The sequence below is a fragment of the Salmo trutta genome, chromosome 23, assembly GCF_901001165.1.
Source record: "Salmo trutta chromosome 23, fSalTru1.1, whole genome shotgun sequence".
In the NCBI taxonomy this organism is placed as follows: domain Eukaryota; kingdom Metazoa; phylum Chordata; class Actinopteri; order Salmoniformes; family Salmonidae; genus Salmo; species Salmo trutta.
In genome coordinates this window covers 36,047,515-36,067,409 of record NC_042979.1, presented here as the reverse complement: position 1 = coordinate 36,067,409, position 19,895 = coordinate 36,047,515, and the positions used below count along the sequence as shown (strand labels likewise).

General features: G+C 43.3%; 1 protein-coding gene across 1 annotated transcript in view; it reads right to left on the bottom strand.

Annotated features, from left to right (window-relative positions):
• The window catches only part of setx (senataxin), a 65,844-nt gene that overhangs the window by 4,676 nt on the left and 41,273 nt on the right, over positions 1-19,895 (bottom strand). Inside the window, exons 12-21 of the mRNA XM_029710067.1 lie at positions 16,301-16,524; positions 15,943-16,095; positions 15,565-15,712; positions 15,285-15,386; positions 15,075-15,187; positions 14,720-14,791; positions 12,798-12,947; positions 10,788-10,895; positions 9,095-9,279; positions 283-375 (exon numbers count right to left, since the gene is read on the bottom strand). Of these exons, the coding sequence (XP_029565927.1) occupies positions 283-375; positions 9,095-9,279; positions 10,788-10,895; positions 12,798-12,947; positions 14,720-14,791; positions 15,075-15,187; positions 15,285-15,386; positions 15,565-15,712; positions 15,943-16,095; positions 16,301-16,524 (1,348 nt within the window). The remainder of the gene's footprint in view (positions 1-282; positions 376-9,094; positions 9,280-10,787; positions 10,896-12,797; positions 12,948-14,719; positions 14,792-15,074; positions 15,188-15,284; positions 15,387-15,564; positions 15,713-15,942; positions 16,096-16,300; positions 16,525-19,895) is intronic.

Sequence of the window (19,895 nt, the reverse complement as noted above, 5' to 3'; positions counted from 1 at the left end):
CGAGTGTCTGGGTTTTCGCTCCTCCTTTGTACTCGATTAATTAAGGTCACCAATTAGTTAAGGAACTCCACACACCTGGTCGTCTAGGGCTTAATTGAAAGGAAAAACCAAACACACTCGGCCCTCCATGGAATGATTTTTACACGTGCCCTAGAATGTTGTGGAGATAAGAAATCAAATGTCTAAATCATGTAAAGGTCACTAAACTATCCCTTTAACATGAGGCCTACAGTAGAATAAAATAGGACAAGTCATAGGACCATGATCCAGAGCATTTCTTACGCTCCCTCCTTGACCTCCTGACCGTCGGTCACGTCAAACACACGGTAGGGCTGGAGAGGCCAGCCAAAGTTCCCCCTCCTCTCTGCAGTTTCACTGAAGACAGGAACACACACACACACACACACACAAATGATAGCCTAGTGGTTAAAGGCAGTTAACCCACTGTTCCCCGGTAGGCCGTCATTGTAAATAAGAATTTGTTCTTAAGTGACTTGCCTAGTTAAATCAAGGATATATAATATTGTTTAACATGCAATGTAAAACACTTAAAAAAGAGAATTCCCGCAATTCACTTCCTAATTTCTTGTTGTGCAGAATCAGGGCATGCAAAGGACATTAAAAGCGCAAAGACCCACATACATCCTTTTAGAAACTGACATGCTCTCGGTATAGCGATGTACAGTACCAGTCAAAAGTTGACACCTACTCATTCCAAGGTTTACATTTTTTTTACTTTTTTCTACATTGTAGAATAATAGTGAAGACATCAAAACTATGAAATAACACATATGGAATGCAGTAACAAAAAAAAGTGTTAAACAAAACGTGTTTTAAATTTGCGAGTCTTCAAAGTAGCCACCCTTTGCCTTGACAGCTTTGCACACTCTTGGCATTCTCTCAACCAGATTCATGAGGTAATCACCTGGAATGCATTTAAATTAACAGGTGTGCCTTGTTAAAAAGTGAATTTTTGCGTTTGAGACAAACAGTTGTGTTGTAACAAGGTAGGGGTGGTATACAGAAGATAGCCCTATTTGGTAAAAGCCCAATATTAAATGGCAAGAACAGCTTAAATTAGCAAAGCGAAACGACAGTCCATCATTACTTTAAGACATGGTCAGTTAATGCGGAAAATTTCAAGAACTTAAAGTTTCTTCAAGTGCAGTTGCAAAAACCAGCAAGTGCTATGATGAAACCAGCTCTCATGAGGACCGCTACAGGAAAGGAAGACCCAGAGTTACCTCTACTGCAGAGGATGAGTTCATTAGAGTTACCAGCCTCAGAAATTGTAGCCCAAATAAATGCTTCACACAGAGTCCAAGTAACAGACATATCAACTGTTCAGAGGAGACCGCGTGAATCAGGCCTTCATGGCCGAATTGCTGCAAAGAAACCACTATGGAAGGACACCAATAAGAAGAAGAGACTTGCTTGGGCCAAGAAACACGAGCAATGGACATTAGACCAGTGGAAAATTGTTTGTTGATCTAAACGAGTCCAAATTGGAGATTTATGGATCCAACCGCCGTGTCTTAGTGAGACGCGGTGTAGGTGAACGGATGAACTCCAGATGTGTGGTTCCCACCGTGAAGCATGGAGGTGTGATGGTGCTTTGCTGGTGACACTATCATTTGTTTTTCAAAAGGACAATAACCCAACACGCCTCCAGGCTGTATAAGGGATATTTGGCCAAGGAGATGGAGTGCTGCATCAAATGACCTGGCTTCCTCAATCAACTGACCTCAACCCAATTGAGATGGTTTGGGATGAGTTGGACCGGGGAGTGAAGGAAAAGCAGCCAACAAGTGCTCAGCATGTGGGAAATCCTTCAACACTGTTGGAAAAGCATTCCAGGTGAAGCTGGTTGAGAGAATGCCAAGTGTGCAAAGCTGTCATCAAGGGAAAGGGAGTCTACTTTGAAGAATCTAAGTAAAATATATTTGGATTTTTTGAACACTTTTTCTGGTTACTAAATGATTCCATGTGTGTTATTTCATAGATTTGATGTCTTCACTATTATTCTACAGTCGTGGCCAAAAGTTTTGAGAATGACACAAATATTAATTTTCACACTCTGCTGCCTCAGTTTGTATGATGGCAATTTGCATATACTCCAGAATGTTATGAAGAGTGATCAGATGAATTGCAATTAATTGCAAAGTCCCTCTTTGCCATGCAAATGAACTGAATCCCCAAAAAAACATTTTTCAGTGCATTTCAACCCTACCACAAAAGAACCAGCTAACATGTCAGTGATTCTCTCGTTAACACAGGTGTGGGTGTTGACAAGGACAAGGCTGGAGATCACTCTGTCATGAGTTCGAATAACAGACTGGAAGCTTCAAATGGAGGGTGGTGCTTGGAACCATTGTTCTTCCTCTGTCAATCATCGTTACCTGCAAGGAAACACGTGCCGTCATCATTGCTTTGCACAAAAAGGGCTTCACAGGCAAGGATATTGTTGACAGTAAGATTGCACCTAAATCAACCATTTACCGGATCATCAAGAACTTCAAGGAGAGTGGTTCAATTGTTGTGAAGACGGCTTCAGGGCGTCCAAGAAAGTCCAGCAAGCGCCAGGACTGTCTCCTAAAGTTGATTCAGCTGCGGGATCGGGGCACCACCAGTAGAGCTTGCTCAGGAATGGCAGCAGGCAGGTGTGAGTGCATCTGCAAGCACAGTAAGGCGAAGACTGATGGCCTGGTGTCAAGAAGGGCAGCAAAGAAGCCACTTCTGTCCAAAAAAAAACCATCAGGGACACACTGATATTCTGCAAAAGGTACAGGGATTGGACTGCTGAGGACTGGGGTAAAGTTATTTTCTCTGATGAATCCCCTTTCCGATTGTTTGGGGCATCCGGAAAAAAGCTTGTCCGGAGAAGACAAGGTGAGCGCTACCATCAGTCCTGTGTCATGCCAACAGTAAAGCTTCCTGAGACCATTCATGTGTGGGGTTGCTTCTCAGCCAAGGGAGTGGGCTCACTCACAATTTTGCCTAAGAACACAGCCATGAAAAAATAACGGTACCAACACATCCTCCGAGAGCAACTTCTCCCAACCATCCAGGAACAGTTGGGTAATGAACAATGCCTATTCCAGCATGATGGAGCACCTTGCCATAAGGCAAAAGTGATAAGTAAGTGGCTCGGGGAACAAAACATCGATATTTTGGGTCCATGGCCAGGAAACTCCCCAGACCTTAATCCCATTGAGAACTTGTGGTCAATCCTCAAGAGGCAGGTGGACAAACAAAAACCCACAAATTCTGACAAAACGCCAAGCATTGATTATGCAAGAATGGGCTGCCATCAGTCAGGATGTGGCCCAGAAGTTAATTGACAGCATGAAAGGGCGGATTGCAGAGGAATGGAAAAAGATGGGTCAACACTGCAAATATTGACTCTTTGCATCAACTTCATGTAATTGTCAATAAAAGCCTTTGACACTTATGAAATGCTTGTAATTATACTTCAGTATTCCATAGCAACATCTGACAAAAAGATCTAAAGACACTGAAGCAGCAAACTTTGTGGAAATTAATATTTGTGTCATTCTCCAAACTTTTGGCCAAGACTGCACAATGTAGGAAAAAAATACAAATAAAGAAAAGCCCTTGAAATGAGTAGGTGTCCAAACTTTTGACATGTACATCTAAGCTGCGCCCAGTCGTGCAATAGCCTCGACACTGCCGCGCAGCTCCCTGGGACTGCTGCGCATTAGAAATATCAGCCCACAGAAAGCAGCACGAGATTGAACTTCGACGTAACTCTTTAAAGTTCTCCCTGTTAACACGATCAACGTTTCCCTTTACTGTGGCAATTGTGATCGAATCAACACAATATCAAATCAAATGTTATTTGTCACATGCGCCGAAATAGACCTTACAGTGAAATGCTTACTTACAAGCCCTTAACCAACAATGCAGTTAAGAAAATACAAAAAAAATGATAATTTAAGAGCAGCAGTAAAATAACAGTTGCGAGGCTATATACAGGGGGTACCGGTTAGTTGAGGTAATATGTACACTCCCGTTCACAAGTTGGGCTCACTTAGAAATGTTCTTGTTTTTCCAAAGAAAAGCACATTTGTTTCCATTAAAATATCAAATTGATCAGAAATACAGTGAAGACATTGTTAATGTTGTAAATGACTATTGTAGCTGGAAACGGCAGTTGTGTTAACTAATCCAAGTTGATCATTTTAAAAAGGCTAATTGAGCGTTAGAAAACCCTTTTGCAATTGTGTTAGCACAGCTGAAAACGGCTGTGCAATAAAACTGGCCTCCTTTAGACAAGTTGAATATCTGGAGCATCGATTACAGGCTCAAAATGGCCAGAAACGAAGACATTTCTTCTGAAACTCGTCAGTCCAGTCTTGTTCTGAGAAATGAAGGCTATTCCGTGTGAAAAATTGCCAATAAACTGAAGATCTCGTACAACGCTGTGTACTACTCCCTTCACAGAACAGCGCAAACTGGATTGAACCAGAATAGAAAGACTGGGAGGCACCGTGGAAAACTGAGCAAGAGGACAAGTACATTAGTGTCTCTAGTTTGAGAAACAGACACCTCACAAGTCCTCAACTGGCAGATTTATTAATAGTACCCGCAAAACACCAGTCTCAACAGTGAAGAGGCGACTCCGGGACGCTGGCCTAATTTTATGTTATTTTAAATGGACAAAATGTGCTTTCTTTCAAAAAAAAGAACATTACTAAGTGACCCCAAACTTTTGAACAGTAGTATACATGTAGGTAGAGTTATTAAACTGACTATGCATAGATAACAGAGAGAGTAGCAGCAGCATAAAAGGGGGGGGGGGGCAAGGCAAATAGTCTAGGTAGCCATTTGACTAGATGTTCAGGAGTCTTATGGCTTGGGGGTAGAAGCTGTTTAAAAGCCTCAGACTTGGCACTCCGTTACTGCTTCCCGTGCGGTAGCAGAGATAACAGACTATGACTAGGGTGGCTGGAGTCTGACAATTTTTAGGGCCTTCCTCTGACACTGCCTGGTATAGAAGTCCTGGACGGCAGGAAGCTTGGCCCCGGTGATGTACTGCACCACCCTACGTAGTGCCTTGCGGTCAGAGGCCGAGCAGCTGCCATACCAGGCGGCAATGCAACCCGTCAGGATGCTTTTGATGGTGCAGCTGTTGAACCTTTTGAGGATCTGAGGACACATGCCGAATCTTTTCACAACTGTGTATTGGTGTGTTTTGACCATGTTGGTTTGTTGGTGATGTGGACGCCAAGGAACTTGAAGCCCTCAACCTGATCCACTACAGTCCTGTCGATGGGAATGGGGGCGTGCTCAGTCCTCCTTTCCTGTAGTCCACAATCATCTCCTCTATCTTGATCACGTTGAGGGAGAGGTCCTTTTCCTTGCACCACACGGCCAGGTCTCTGACCTCCCTATAGGCTGTTTCACCACTGTCATGTCATCAGCAAACTTGATGGTGTTGGAGTCATGCCCTGGCCGTGCAGTCATGAGTGAACAGGGAGTACAGGAGCGGGCTGAGCACACATCCCTGAGGGGCCCCCGTGTTGAGGATCAGCGTGGCGGATGTGTTGTTACCTACCCTTACCACGTGGGGGCGGCCCGTCAGGAAGTCCAGGATCCAGTTGCAGAGCGAGGTGTTTAGTCCCAAGGTAGTTAGCTTGTTGATGAGCTTTGAAGGCACTATGGTGTTGAATGCTGAGCTGTAGTCAATGAACAGCATTCTCACATAGGTGTTCCTTTTGCCCAGGTGGGAAAGGGCAGTGAGGAGTGCATCATCTGTGGATCTGTTGGGGCGGTATGCAAATTGGAGTGGGTCTAGGGTTTCTGGGATAATGGTGTGAGCCATGGCCAGCCTTTCAAAGCACTTCATGGCTACTTTCTTGCCTCGAAGTGAGCATAGAAGTTATTTAGCTCGTCTGGTAGACTCGGGTCACTGGGCAGTTCACAGCTGTGCTTCCCTTTGTAGTCTAATAGTTTGCAAGCCCTGCCACATCCGACGAGCGTTGGAGACGGTGTAGTGCGATTCGATCTTAGTCCTGTATTGAAGCTTTGCCTGTTTGATGGTTCGGAGGAGGGCATAGCGGGATTTCTCATAAGCTTCCGGGTTAGAGTCCCGCTCCTTGAAAGCGGCAGCTCCACCACTTAGCTCAGTGAGGATGTTGCCTGTAATCCATGGCTTCTGGTTGGGGTAGATGCGTAATATTACACACTTTCAAAGCAACATACCGAAATAAAACGAACTACGCAAGAGATTTTGTTGTAGGCAGAATTCAGAGTAGGATTCTATTGCGATAGCTGCATTCAAAGCCATAGCTGCATGTAGCCACGTGTGCACATTTTGTTCATATCATTTGCTAGTTAGTGAGTCACTATCCCAGTTATAGATCATTTGTAGGCAGCAATAGGGGAGTGATTGCTTCCTACAAAAGCTCTTCGAAAAGAAAGTCAGGTAAAGAACATTTTTGTCTTGAAGGGACAGTGTTGTGTTTTGAGACAGGCTTGAATAAGCCAAATAACGAATAGGCAGAGGGTAGCATAATTTGTCTGATTCTCTGTAATAAGGCTATTGGAATAATAATGCATTTATTTTGTTAAGTGGTTTCTTGCATCAAACAACATTTTCAGTCACCTTGTCTGAAGGACAAGTGGATAAACAGGTTAACGTCAAGCCCTGTTTGTCTTTCAAAACTCTCATAGAATGTAGGCCTACATTGAACACCACAAATTGGCTGCTACTGTAGGCTGAATGATAGCTGTTCTATAACCATATTAAAATGTTATGGGATGGATTTTCTCCATTGTTTTTGATGATAGGCCACTCTGGTAGGCCTACATTATGATCAAATAGCCACAGTAGCCTACTTGGCCACTTAAAACTAACTAAAAGCAGGTACAGCCTCAGTGTTCACAGTAAAAGCGCTGGACATTACACAAAATGTTCACATTATTCAAGTTCGCTCTCAGCCGACCTGAAATTTGCTAAGTGCTTTAAAACAAATTGAGGGAACATTGGTTATAGTCCATTTTGTCGGTTTCCCTCACACAGCTGTGCAGGCTGAGGCTGTCTCTAGAGTAAACAGACACAGCCCCGTGCAACACTGTTGGTAGAAGTGGAATATAACATTGCGGAAAAAGTTTGGGAAAAACAATTACAGTGCCTTGCAAAAGTATTCATCCCCCTTGGTGTTTTTCCTATTTTGCTGCATTACAACCTGTAATTTAAATGATTTTTATTTGGATTTCATCTAATGGACATAAACAAAATAGCCCAAATTGGTGAAGTGAAAAAATAAACGTGTTTAATTTTTTTTAATTTTTTTAAAGCAAAATGGTGACGCATATGTATTCACCCCCTTTGCTATGAAGCCCCGAAATAAGATCTGGCGCAACCAATTACCTTCAGAAGTCACATAATTAGTTAAATAAAGTCCACCTGTGTGCAATCGAAGTGTCACATGATCTGTCACATGATCTCAGTATACACACACACATGTTCTGAAAGGCCCCAGAGTCTGCAACGCCACTAAGCAAGGGGCACCACCAAGCAAGCGGCACTATGAAGACCAAGGAACTCTCCAAACAGATCAGGGACAAAGTTGTGGAGAAGTACATGGAAAGAATATAGCACCACAACAAACCTGCCAAGAGAGGGCCACCCACCAAAACTCACAGACCAGGGAAGGAGGGCATTAATCAAAGGCAACAAAGAGACCAAAGATAACCCTGAAGGAGCTGCAAAGCGCCACAGCGGAGATTTGAGGATCTGTCCATAGGACCACTTTAAGCCGTACACTCCACAGAGCTGGGCTTTACGGAAGAGTGGCCTGAAAAAAACCAAGTAAACACATTTGGTGTTCGCCAAAAGGCATGTGGGAGACTCCACAAACATATGGAAGAAGGTACTCTGGTCAGATGACTAAAATTGAGCTTTTTGGCCATCAAAGAAAACGCTATGTCTGGCGCAAACCCAACACCTCTCATCACCCAAGAACATCATCCCACAGTGAAGCACGGTGGTGGCAGCATCATGCTGTGGGGATGTTATCCATCAGTAGGGACTGGGAAACTGGTCAGAATTGAAGGAATGATGGATGGCGCTAAATACAGGGAAATTCCTGAGGGAAACCTGTTTCAGTCTTCCAGAGACTCGAGACTGGGACGGAGGTTCACCTTCCAGCAGGACAATGACCCTAAGCATACTGCTAAAGCAACACTTGAGTGGGTTAAGGGGACACATTTAAATGTCTTGGAATGGCCTAGTCAAAGCCCAGACCTCAATTCAATTGAGAATCTGTGGTATGACTTAAAGATTGCTGTACACCAGCTGAACCCATCCAACTTAAAGGAGCTGGAGCAGTTTTGCCTTGAAGAATGGACAAAAGTCCCAGTGGCTAGATGTGCCAAGCTTAGAGAGATATACCCCAAGAGACTTGCAGCTGTAATTGCTGCAAAAGGTGGCTCTACAAAGTATTGACTTTGAGGGGGTTGATTAGTTATGCACGCTCAAGTTCTGTTTTTCTGTCTTATTTCTTGTTTGTTTCACAATAAAAAATATTTTGCATCTTCAAAGTGGTAGGCATGTTGAGTAAATCAAATGATACAAAAAAAATCTAATTTAATTTCAGGTTGTAAGGCAACAAAATAGGAAAAATGCCAAGGGGGTGAATACTTTCACAAGCCACTATACGTGTACAATATTAAAGACCTACATCACTATACTGAGTGTGTCAGTTTCAAACATTTATTTTGAATGCCCTGATACTGCACAACGACTAAGTGAATTGCAGCTGGGGTAAGTTTCTCAAAAACAAGACAAAACTAGAAATAAAATAAAGTGTCTGGAAACTTCCATAACATTAACATTTAAAAAAATGACATGTACTTCAGAAATAGGAACAGTCGCCATTAATAATGCAGCACTGTGTACACCACTACACTCAAACAAATTGTGTTCAATGACAGGTGCATTACATTGTAATTAAATATTTGCTCACACTCTCTCCAGCTTTAGGAACATGAAAACAATAACTAGACCATTCATTCCTACTGAATCAAGTCCGTGTGTTTTAAAGGCGTGGGCAGGGAGGGAACCTACCTGTCAGTTTTAAGGGCCTTGCGGTAGATGTGCTTGGAGGGGAACTCGCAGATTTCGGGGTGCATGCGGTACTGCCAGCTAAGGAAGACCACAGGGCTGGGCTTCTTGTTCTCCTTACAGTAGTAATCCAGGTTATTCACAAGCCGAGCCATCAAGGACTGGCCGTACTTCAACTCCTTCGCTTTCTGACAGAAGAAAAATCATACATTTAAATGGAACACTTTACCTAACACTAAACCTTTTAATGTACAGTACCAGTCAAAAGTTTAGACACACCTACTCATAGGAGGGTTTCTTTATTTTTACTATTTTCTACATTGTAGAATAATAGTGAAGACATCAAAACTACGAAATAACACATATGGAATTGTGCAATAACCATAAGTGTTCAATCAAAATATATTTGAGATTCTTCAAATTAGCCACCTTTTGCCTTGATGACAGCTTAGCACACTCTTGGTCTTCTCTCAACCAGGTTCATGAGGTAGTCACCTAGAATGCATTTCAATTAACAGGTGTGCCTTGTTAAAAGTTAATTTGTGGAATTTCTTTCCTTCTTAATGCACTTGAGCCAATCAGTTGTGTTGTGACAAGGTAGGGGTGGTATACAGAAGATAGCCCTATTTGGTAAAAGACCCAGTCGATAATATGGTAAGAACAGCTCAAATAAGCAAAGAGAAATGACATTCCATCATCACTTTAAGACATGAGGGTCAGTCAACGCGGACAATTTCCAAAATGTTGCAAGTTTTCAAGCGCACTTGCAAAAACCATCAAGCACTATGATGAAACTGGCTCTCATGAGGACCGCCACAGGAAAAGAAGACCCAGAGTTACTTCTGCTGCAGAAGAATGAGTTCATTAAAGTTACCAGCCTCAGAAATTGCAGACCAAATAAATGCTTCAGAGTTCAAGTAACAATCATCAACTGTTCAGAGGAGACTGCGAGAGTCAAGAAAGAAAATCACTATTTGACCAAGAAGGAGAGTGATGGAGTGCTGCATCAGATGACCTGGCCTCAATCCAATTCAGATGGTTTGGGTTGAGTTGGACCGCAGAATGAAGGTAAAGCAGCCAACAGGTGCTCAGCATGTGGGAACTCCTTCAAGACTGTTGGAAAAGCATTCCAGGTGACTACCTCATGAAGCTGGCTGAGAGAAAGCAAAGCTGTCAAGGAAAAGGGTGGTTACATTGAAGAACCGCAAAATGAAATATATTTTGATTTGTTTAACACTTTTTTGGTTACTACATGATTCCATGTGTTATTTCATAGTTTTGATGTCGTCACTATTTTTCTACGATGTAGAAAATTGTAATAATAAAAAAAAAAAAAACCTTGAATGAGTAGGTGTCCAAACTTTTGACTGGTATTGTATATCTATAGGGGGAGAGGGGAACACAATGAAAATACACAGTTACTGTTTCATCGTCAGTCAGAATCATTGACCTGAGAAGTGCTGAAAGACTCACATGAGTAAGAATAGGGGCGGCAGGTAGCCTAGTGGTCAGAGCGCTGGGCCAGTAACCACTGACAAGGTAAAAATCTGTCCTTCTTCCCCGAAACAAGGCAGTTAACCCACTGTTCCCCAGTAGGCCGTCATTGTAAATAAGAATTTGTTCTAAACTGACTTCCCAAGTTAAATAAAAATCTCTTGCAGGTGTATTTTCAGGTAATGACAGTGAGCTGCAGTACCTGGGAGATAACCGTAGGGGGCAGCTGATGGGGGTCTCCCACCAGGATGAGGGCGTTGCACTGGTAGAGCATAGGGATGAGAGTCTCCGTCTCGGTGGCCTGCCCTGCCTGCACCACACAAAAAGATGTTGGGGAGAAAAAAAATGCTCTTGGTTTCTCACATTCATACTGAGGCAGTGTGAAGGTGTTTTCACATACAGTGCATTCGAAAAATATTCAGACCCCTTGACTTTTCCCACATTGTTACATTACAGCCTTATTCTAAAATTGATTGGAAGTGTTTTTTCCCCCCTCAATCTACACACAATAATGACAATGCAAACAGGTAGGTTTGTTGAAAATGTATTAAATTATAAACTGAAATATCACATTTACATAAGTATTCAGACACTTTACTCAGTACTTTGTTAAAGCACCTTTGGCAGCAATTGCAGCCTAGTATTCTTGGGTATGACGCTACAAGCTTGGCACACCTGTATTTGGAGAGTTTCTCCCATTCTTCTCCGCAGATCCACTCAAGCTCTGTCAGGTTGCATGTGAAGGGTCTGCACAGCTATTTTCATGGCCCCTCCTGAGATATTGGATCGGGTTCAAGTCTGGGATCTGGCTGGGCCACTCAAGGACATTCAGAGACTTGTCCCGAAGCCAATCCTGCGTTGTCTTGGCTGTGTGCTTAGGGTCGTTGGAAGGTGAATCTTTGCCCCAGTCTGAGGTCCTGAGCACTCTGGATCAGGTTTTTATTAAGGATCTCTGTACTTTTCTCTGGTCATCTTTCCCGCGATCCTGACTAGTCTCCCAGTCCCTGCTGCCGAAAAACATCCCCACAGCATGATGTTTCCTCCAGACGTGACACTTGGCATTCAGGCCAAAGACCACAATCTTGGCTTCTTCAGACCAGAGAATGTTTCTCATGGTCTGAGATTCGGGTTCTCGGTCACCTCCCTGACTAAGGCCCTAATCCCCCAACTGCACAGTTGGGCTGGGCTGCCAGCTCTAGGAAGAGTCTTGGTGGTTCCAAACTTCTTCCAGTTAAGAATGATGGAGGCCATTGTGTTCTTGGGGACCTTCAATGCTGCAGAAATGTTTAGGTACCCTTCCCCAGATCTGTGCATCGACACAATCCTGTCTCGGAGCTCTACAGACAATTCCTTCGACCTCATGGCTTGGTTTATGCTCTGACATGCACTGTCATCTGTTGGACCTTATATAGACAGTTGTTTGCCTTTCCAAATCATGTCCAATCAATTGAATTTACCACAAGTGGACTCCAAGTTGTAGAAACATCAAAGACGATCAATGGAAACAGGATGCACCTAAACTCAATTTCAAATTTCATAGGAAAGGGTCTGAATACTTATGTAAATAAGGGATTTTTATTATTTTTAATACTTTAGCAAATATTTCTACAAATCTGTTTTCGCTTTGTCATTATGGGATATTGTGCGTAGATTGAGGAACATTCTTATTTCATTCATTTTAGAATAAGGCTGAAAACATAAAATGTGGAAAAGTCAAGGGTTCTGAATAATTTCTGAATGTTCTGTACCTACTTACATTTTGGAAGCTGAATGACAGCATTTAGTTAAAAGATAACAAAGTTTAATCAAGAACATTTACATGTAAATATTATTGGTAACATGATAAAAGAGAAACTACAGATTAAATTATGCTGACATTGAAAATTATACTACCAAAGGCTACTGCCCCTTTAAGAGCTAGAAATGATTTTGTGCCTCGTGTTATTCAAACCCCATAACCAGATAAAGCCTATGAAGTTATTTTGTAGCCTCCACACATATTTTGGCATCTCTGTGTGCGAGTCCTTGACAATCGCTAATCAATGTCCAAAAACGGCACAAATTATTTTCTGCTTCTCATTTGAGGCACCCATGTGAGTTATGGGTGCTGCAGCAGCCTAGTGTGCTTGCACACCGAGAGTCTCCAGGACCACTTTGGTAGATGGAACAACTATTGAAATGCAGCCAAAGTATAGGAGCTCCAAATTCTGACCTCGTCCACGATGACGCAGCTAAAGGGCTTGTGTCCCAGGCGCCGGAACGCCGACTCCAGGACGGTGCTGCCGCTGGTGCTCAAGGTGCAGCAGACCACATGGGCATCCTGCAGTACCTGGGCCTGGGTCTCCTGCTTCCTACTGCGAGACTGATAGTGGGAGGAAGAAGAGAAAAAAGATAGATAACGAGTTCGACAGAAAGAGGGAAGACAAAGCATGAGGGTTATGAGAGAAAGAAGCATTTCTAATTAGAAGTCTTTCCCATAAAAGCTGTTTTTTTCCCTTTCTTTAATCCATCCTGAATAATAACTCATCTAATGAGACCTTATACACATGACAACGTTGCTAAAGTCATCCATGTACACTACCGGTCATATTTAGAACACCTACTCATTCAAGGGTTTTTCTTTATTTTTACTATTTTCTACATTGTAGAATAATAGTGAAGACATCAAAACTATGAAATAAAACACACGGAAACATGTAGGAAGCAAAAAAAATCTAAATATATATTTTTAGATGAATCTTCAAAGTAGCCACCCTTTGCCTTGATGACAGCTTTACACACTCTTGGCATTCTCTCAACCAGTTTCACCTGGAATGCTTTTCCAACAGTCTTGAAGGAGTTCCCACCTATGCTGAGCACTTGGCTACTTTTCCTTCACTCTGCGGACCGACTCATCCCAAACCATGTCAATTTTGCTGAGGTTGGGGGATTGTGGAGGCCAGGTCATCTGACGCATCACTCCATCACTCTCCTTGGTCAAATAGCTTTTACACAGCCTGGAGGTGTGTTGGGTCCTTGTCCTGTTGAAAAACTAAACGATAGTCCCACTAAGCGCAAACCAGATGGGATGGCGTATTGCTTCAGAATGCTGTGGTAGCCATGCTGGTTAAGTGTGCGTTGAATTCGAAATAAAATCACAGACTGTGTGACCAGCAAAGCACACCCACACCTCCTCCATGCTTCACAGTGGGAAATACACACGCGGAGACCATCCATTCACCCACACCGCATCTCACAAAGACACGGCAGTTGGAACCAATAATCTCCAATTTGGACTCTAGACCAAAGGACAAATTCCCACCGGTCTAATGTCCACGGCACGTTTTTCTTGGCCCAAGCAAGTCTCTTCTTATTGGTGTCCTTCAATTGTGGTTTCTTTGCAGCAATTCGACCATGAAGGCCTGATTCACGCAGTCTCCTCTGAACAGTTGATGTTGAAATGTGTCTGTTACTTGAACTCTGAAGCATTTATTTAAGCTGCAATTTCTAAGGCTGGTAACTCTAATGAACTTATCCTCTGCAGCAAAGGAACTCCGGGTCTTCCTTTCCTGTAGCGGTCCTCATGAGAGCCAGTTTCATCATAGCGCTTGATGGTTTCTGCAACTTCCCTTCAAGAAACTTTCAAAGTTCTTGAAATTTTCCACATTGATTGACCTTCATGTCTTAAAGGACTGTCATTCAACTTTGCTTATTTGAGATGTTCCTTCCATAATATGGACTTGGTCTTTTACCAAATTGGACTATCTTCTGTATACCCCCCACCTTGTCACAACACAACTGATTGGCTCAAACGCATTAAGGAAAGAAATTCCACAAATTAACTTTTAACAAGGCACACCTGCTAATTGAAATGCATTCTAGGTGACTACCTCATGAATCTGGTTCAGAATGCCAAGAGCGTGCAAAGCTGTCATCAAGGCGAAGGGTGGCTATTTGAAGAAACTCAAATATATTTTGATTTAACACTTTTTTGGTTAGTACATGATTCCATATGTGTTATTTCATAGTGTTGATGTCTTCACTATCATTCTACAATGTAGAAAATCGTAAACGAAGAAAAACCCTTGAATGAGTAGGTGTTCTAAGTCTTTTGACATGTAGTGTATATAATGGTCATGTGATTGAGGGCCTTACCTGTTTGAGTTGGAAGCTGAGTGTCTGTCTCTCTTGGAGCAGTCTGGACTTCTGCGCTGCCAGCTCATGGTACTACACACCAGCCAATGGAAGACGCAGGAAGAGAGAAATCATGAAAAGCAGAAAAATGTATAAACATGCCATTCCATCATATATTTAAAGGTAAAGACAAGGGAGATTGAAAGAGGGTGAGTCAAAGGGCAGTGGGCTGGATTCGAACCCATGTCGACTGCAAACGCGTCTGAACAGAGGCCCATAATTAAAGTAAGAGCCCACAGCGTAGAACAGGAGATTTGGGTAACTGTAGGTGTGGCCAGCCTTCTGGCAACCTCTGCTGGGGGAAGCATGCATGTACCATTTCCTCTTTCTTTTGCAGTTTTGGCAACATCTTGGAGATCTTGTCTATGCTCTCGTCCAGCTGCGCTCTGCGCCGGTGGATGTCTGAGTCCTGTGACATCAGGGCCTTTTCTGCAGGTGAAAAGGGACAAAACACGTGTTTTTTTTATTGAGGTGATTTGAGGAAGGTGCATGCATACTTGTGCCCGCGCACACTCTCCAGACTCACGTGTTTTGTTTTTCACCTGACTGTCCAGGCTAAAAGGTTTTAAATTCTTGGAGATGGTCCTTTCGTTCCCAAGCCTCACCAGATTGATGTCCCCACAGTTACCTTTAAGAAAGCCATCCAGGACAATGTCAACTTCACCATATCAGTTCCGTGAAACAATCATTTGTGGTTGAATTGCCTTGTACATTTTTACCCATTTCATTTTTCCAAATATGCAGATTTCATTCTTCTATTCACAGTTCACCAATTCATGAGGATTTCCATAGTTGAGGTAGCGTACCCTGGATGTTCTTGCACTTCTCCTTGAAGACCGGGATAATCTTCTTCATCAGGTTGTCGATGGCTGCGTTGGACGGGGCACACAGGAGGACCCTCATGCGGCGGGGTTTAGATTGCCTGTTCACTGGAGGAGCCATGCTCTGTACTCCCTGGAGATGGTTATGAGAATGAGGGGAACACAGCGAATTACATGCAAGTTAGAATTTCACAATGCCTTTAAGCCAAGGTTGTTCAATAGGAAAGAAAAAGAAACACTAAAGAACACTAGAGCAAAAGAAAAGTTCATTTTTGTTTTTGAAAACGTCTCCTTGTATCTAATGACCTTAGCCCAGGGTTGAACAACAAAACACTGTGTCCAGAAACAAGGCAAACGGCGTACCTCAGAGAACAGCTTTTGCAGCAGGCCCACGATGGTTTTGCTCTTTCCCGTTCCTGGGGGTCCGTGTATCAGGCAGATTTTTGGGGTGAGTTGCTGGTTCCTGATGACGGACAAACCGGTTCTCACCGCCCTCACCTGGTCTAGGTTGTAATCCTGGGCCAAACACATCATACAGACATACTGTTTACAAGGCCATTTTTACATATGTAAGGACCACCTCAAATTAAACAAAAACAATTAGTCATGTCAGACTTAAAAGTAGTCACAAATCCTCAGTACTTGGTTATCCAATAGTTCCACAAAGGAATAACTTCCCTTTTAAATCCCCCAAACACTCCCTACTCAAAAGGTTTCTTACAGGCAGGTTGAAGCTGGGGATGACCTCCGGGCCAGGTTGGAAGTAGGAAACCTGTGGGGCCAGGAGGGGCTTGAGCATAGAGCTGCCACTGAGCAGACAGATTGCCCTGAACTCCCTCAAGGTGCTGACCAGGGAGCCCACCACATCACAGCGCACTGCCTGCTTGTTCGCCAACGTCACATTGCCCAGGGTCTTTATCATCAGGTTCAGAGTTGGGCACTGGCCTGAAGGGCAGCAGAGAAATACATCACATCCAGCATTAGACAAAGTGCATTTAAAATGAAACCAACACTAAAACAATAGAGTATTGTATTACAAGTAATGCAATATAGTAAAATAATACAATGCATACTTAAGCAATAAGGTCCGAGGGGGTGTGGTATATGGCCAATATAGCACGGCTAAGGGATGATCTTAGGCGCAACGCGGAGTGCCTGGACACTGCCCTTAGCTGTGGTATATTGGCCATCACCGACTCAGTGGGTTTTGTCCAACATGTCTCCGGACCTACTCACTGCCAGTCATACTCTGGACCTAGTTTTGTCCCGTGGAATAAATATTGTGGATCTTAATGTTTATCCTCATAATCCTGGACTATCGGACCACCATTTTATTACGTTTGCAATCGCAACAAATAATCTGCTCTGACCCCAACCAAGGATCATCAAAAGCTGTGCTATAAATTCTCAGACAACCCAATGATTCCTAGATGCCCTTCCAGACTACCTCCACCTAAGGACGTCAGAGTACAAAAATCGATTAACCACCTAACTGAGAAACAAAATGTAACCTTGAGTAATACCCTAGATGAAGTCACACCCCTAAAAACAAAAAAACATTTGTCATAAGAAACTAGCTCCCTGGTATACAGAAAATACCCGAGCCCTGAAGCAAGCTTCCAGAAAATGGGAACGGAAATGGCGCTACACCAAACTGGAAGTCTTCCGACTAGCTTGGAAAGACCCTGCACGGTACTGTCGAAGAGCCCTCACTGCTGCTTGATCATCCTATTTTTCCAACTTAATTGAGGAGAATAAGAACTAACAAATGTCTTTTTGACACTGTCACAAAGCTAACTAAAAAGCAGCATTCTCCAAGAGAGGGTGGCTTTCACTTCAGCAGTGATAAATTCATTAACGAAAAGATCATCATCATCATTATTAGAAAGCAAATTACGGACTCCTCTTTCAATCTGGGTATTTCTTCAAACGCTCAGTTGTCCTGAGTCTGCACATTACTGCCAGGACCTAGGATCAAGGGAGACAAGTTTTTTTAATCCTGTAGCTCTTGACACATTCATGAAAATAGTCTTGGCCTCAACCTTCAAGCTGCATACTGGACCCTATCCCAACTACTGAAAGAGCTGCTTCCTGCGCTTGGCCCTTCTATGTTGAACATAATAAACGGCTCCCTATCTACCGGATGTGTACCAAACTCACTAAAAGCGGCAAAAATAAAGCCTCTATTGAAAAAGCCAAACCTTGACCCAGAAAACATTAAAAACTAAAAATCAGCCTATATTGAATGTCCCATTCCTCACAATTTGTATAAAAAGTTGTTGCGCAGCAACTCACTGCCTTCCTGAAGACAAATAATGTATACGAAACACTTCAGTCTGGTTTATACCCAATCATAGCACAGACTACACTTGTGAAGGTGGTAAATAACCTTTTAAATGGCGTCAGACCAAGGCTCTGCATCTGTCCTCATGCTCCTAGATCTTAGTGCTGCTTTTGATTCCATCGAACATGACATTCTTTTGGAGAGATTGGAAACCCAAATTGGTCTACACGGACAAGTTCTGGCCTGGTTTAGATCTCATCTGTCGGAAAGATATGTTCGTCTCTGTGGATGGTTTGTCCTCTGACAAATCAACTGTAAATTTCAGTGTTCCTCAAGGTTCCGTTTTAGAATTACTATTGTTTTCACTATATATTTTATCTCTTGGTGATGTAATTCGGAAACATAATGTTAACTTTTACTGCTATGTGGACGACACACAGCTGTACATTTCGATGAAACATGGTGAAGCCCCAAAATTTCTCTCCCTGGAAGCCTGTGTTTCAGACATAAGTGGATGGGGGCAAATGTTTTAAACTCAGACAAAACAGAGAAGCTAGTTCTAGGTCCCAAGAAACAAAGAGATCTTCTATTGGATCTGACAACTCATCTTGATGGTTGTACAGTCATCTCAAATAAAAATGAAGGACCTCGGTGTTACTCTGGACCCCGATCTCTCTTTTGAAGAACAAAGAATATTTGATGGACTGCTTTTTTTCCCATCTTCGTAACATTGCGAAAATCAGAAATTTTGTCAAAAAAATGCAGGAAAATGTATCCATGCTTGTGTCACTTCTAGATTAGACTACTGCAATGCTCTACTTTCCAGCTACCTGGATAAAGCACTAAATAAACTTCATCTAATGCTAAACACGGATGCTAGAATCTTGACTAGAATTCTAGAACTTTTGATCATATTACTCCAGTGCTAGCCTCTCTACACTGGCTTCTTGTTGAGGCTAGGGCTGATTTCAAGGTTTTACTGCTCATCTACAATGCATTTCATGGGCTTGCTCATACCCATCTTTCCGATTTGATCCTGCCGTACATACAGAAACGTACGCTACGGTCACAAGAAGCAGGCCTCCTACCGTCCCTAGAATTTCTAAGCAAAGAGCTAAAGGCAGGGCTTTCTCCTATATAGCTCAAATTTTATGGAATGGTCTGCCTATCCATGTGAGACACAGGTCTAAAGCCTTTATTTTAGACTCATCTCTTCAGTAGGTCCTATATGACTGAGTGTAGTCTGGCCCAGGGGTGTGAAAGAGCGACAAACCGCCCTTGCACTGGAGCGACAAACCGCCCTTGCTGTCTCTGCCTGGCCGGTTCCCCTCTCTCCACTGGGATTCTCTGCCTCTAACCCTATTACAGGGGCTGAGTCAATGGCGCGAGGGGTGCGTCACTTGAGTCCCTGACGTGATCTTCCCGTCCGGGTTGGCGCCCCCCTCGGGTTCGTGCTGTGGGGAAGATTTTTCATGGGCTATACTCGGCCTTGTCTCAGGGTAGTAAGTTGGTGGTTGGAGATATCCCTCTCGTTGTGTGGAGGCTGTGCTTTGGCAAAGTGGGTGGGGTTATATCCTGCCTGGTTGGCCCTGTCCAGAGGTATCGTCAGACGGGACCACAATGTCTCCCGACCCCTCCTGTCTCAGCCTCCAGTATTTATGCTGCAATAGTTTGTGTGTCAGGGGGCTAGGGTCAGTCTGTTATATCTGGAGTATTTCTCCTGTCTTATCCAGTGTCCTGTGTGAATTTAAACATATACTCTCCCTCCTAGAGGACCTGAGCCCTAGGACCAGGCCTCAGGACTACTTGGCCTGATAACTCCTTGCTGTCCCCCAGTCCACCTGGTTGTGCTGCTGCTCTGGTTTAAACTGTTCTGCCTGCGGCTATGGAACCCTGACCTGTTCACGGGACATGATACCTTGTCGTGGACCCTGCTGTTTTCAACTCTCTCTACCGCACCTGTTATCTCTGACTCTGAATGATCGGCTATGAAAAGCCAACTGACATTTACTCCTGAGGTGCTGACCTGCTG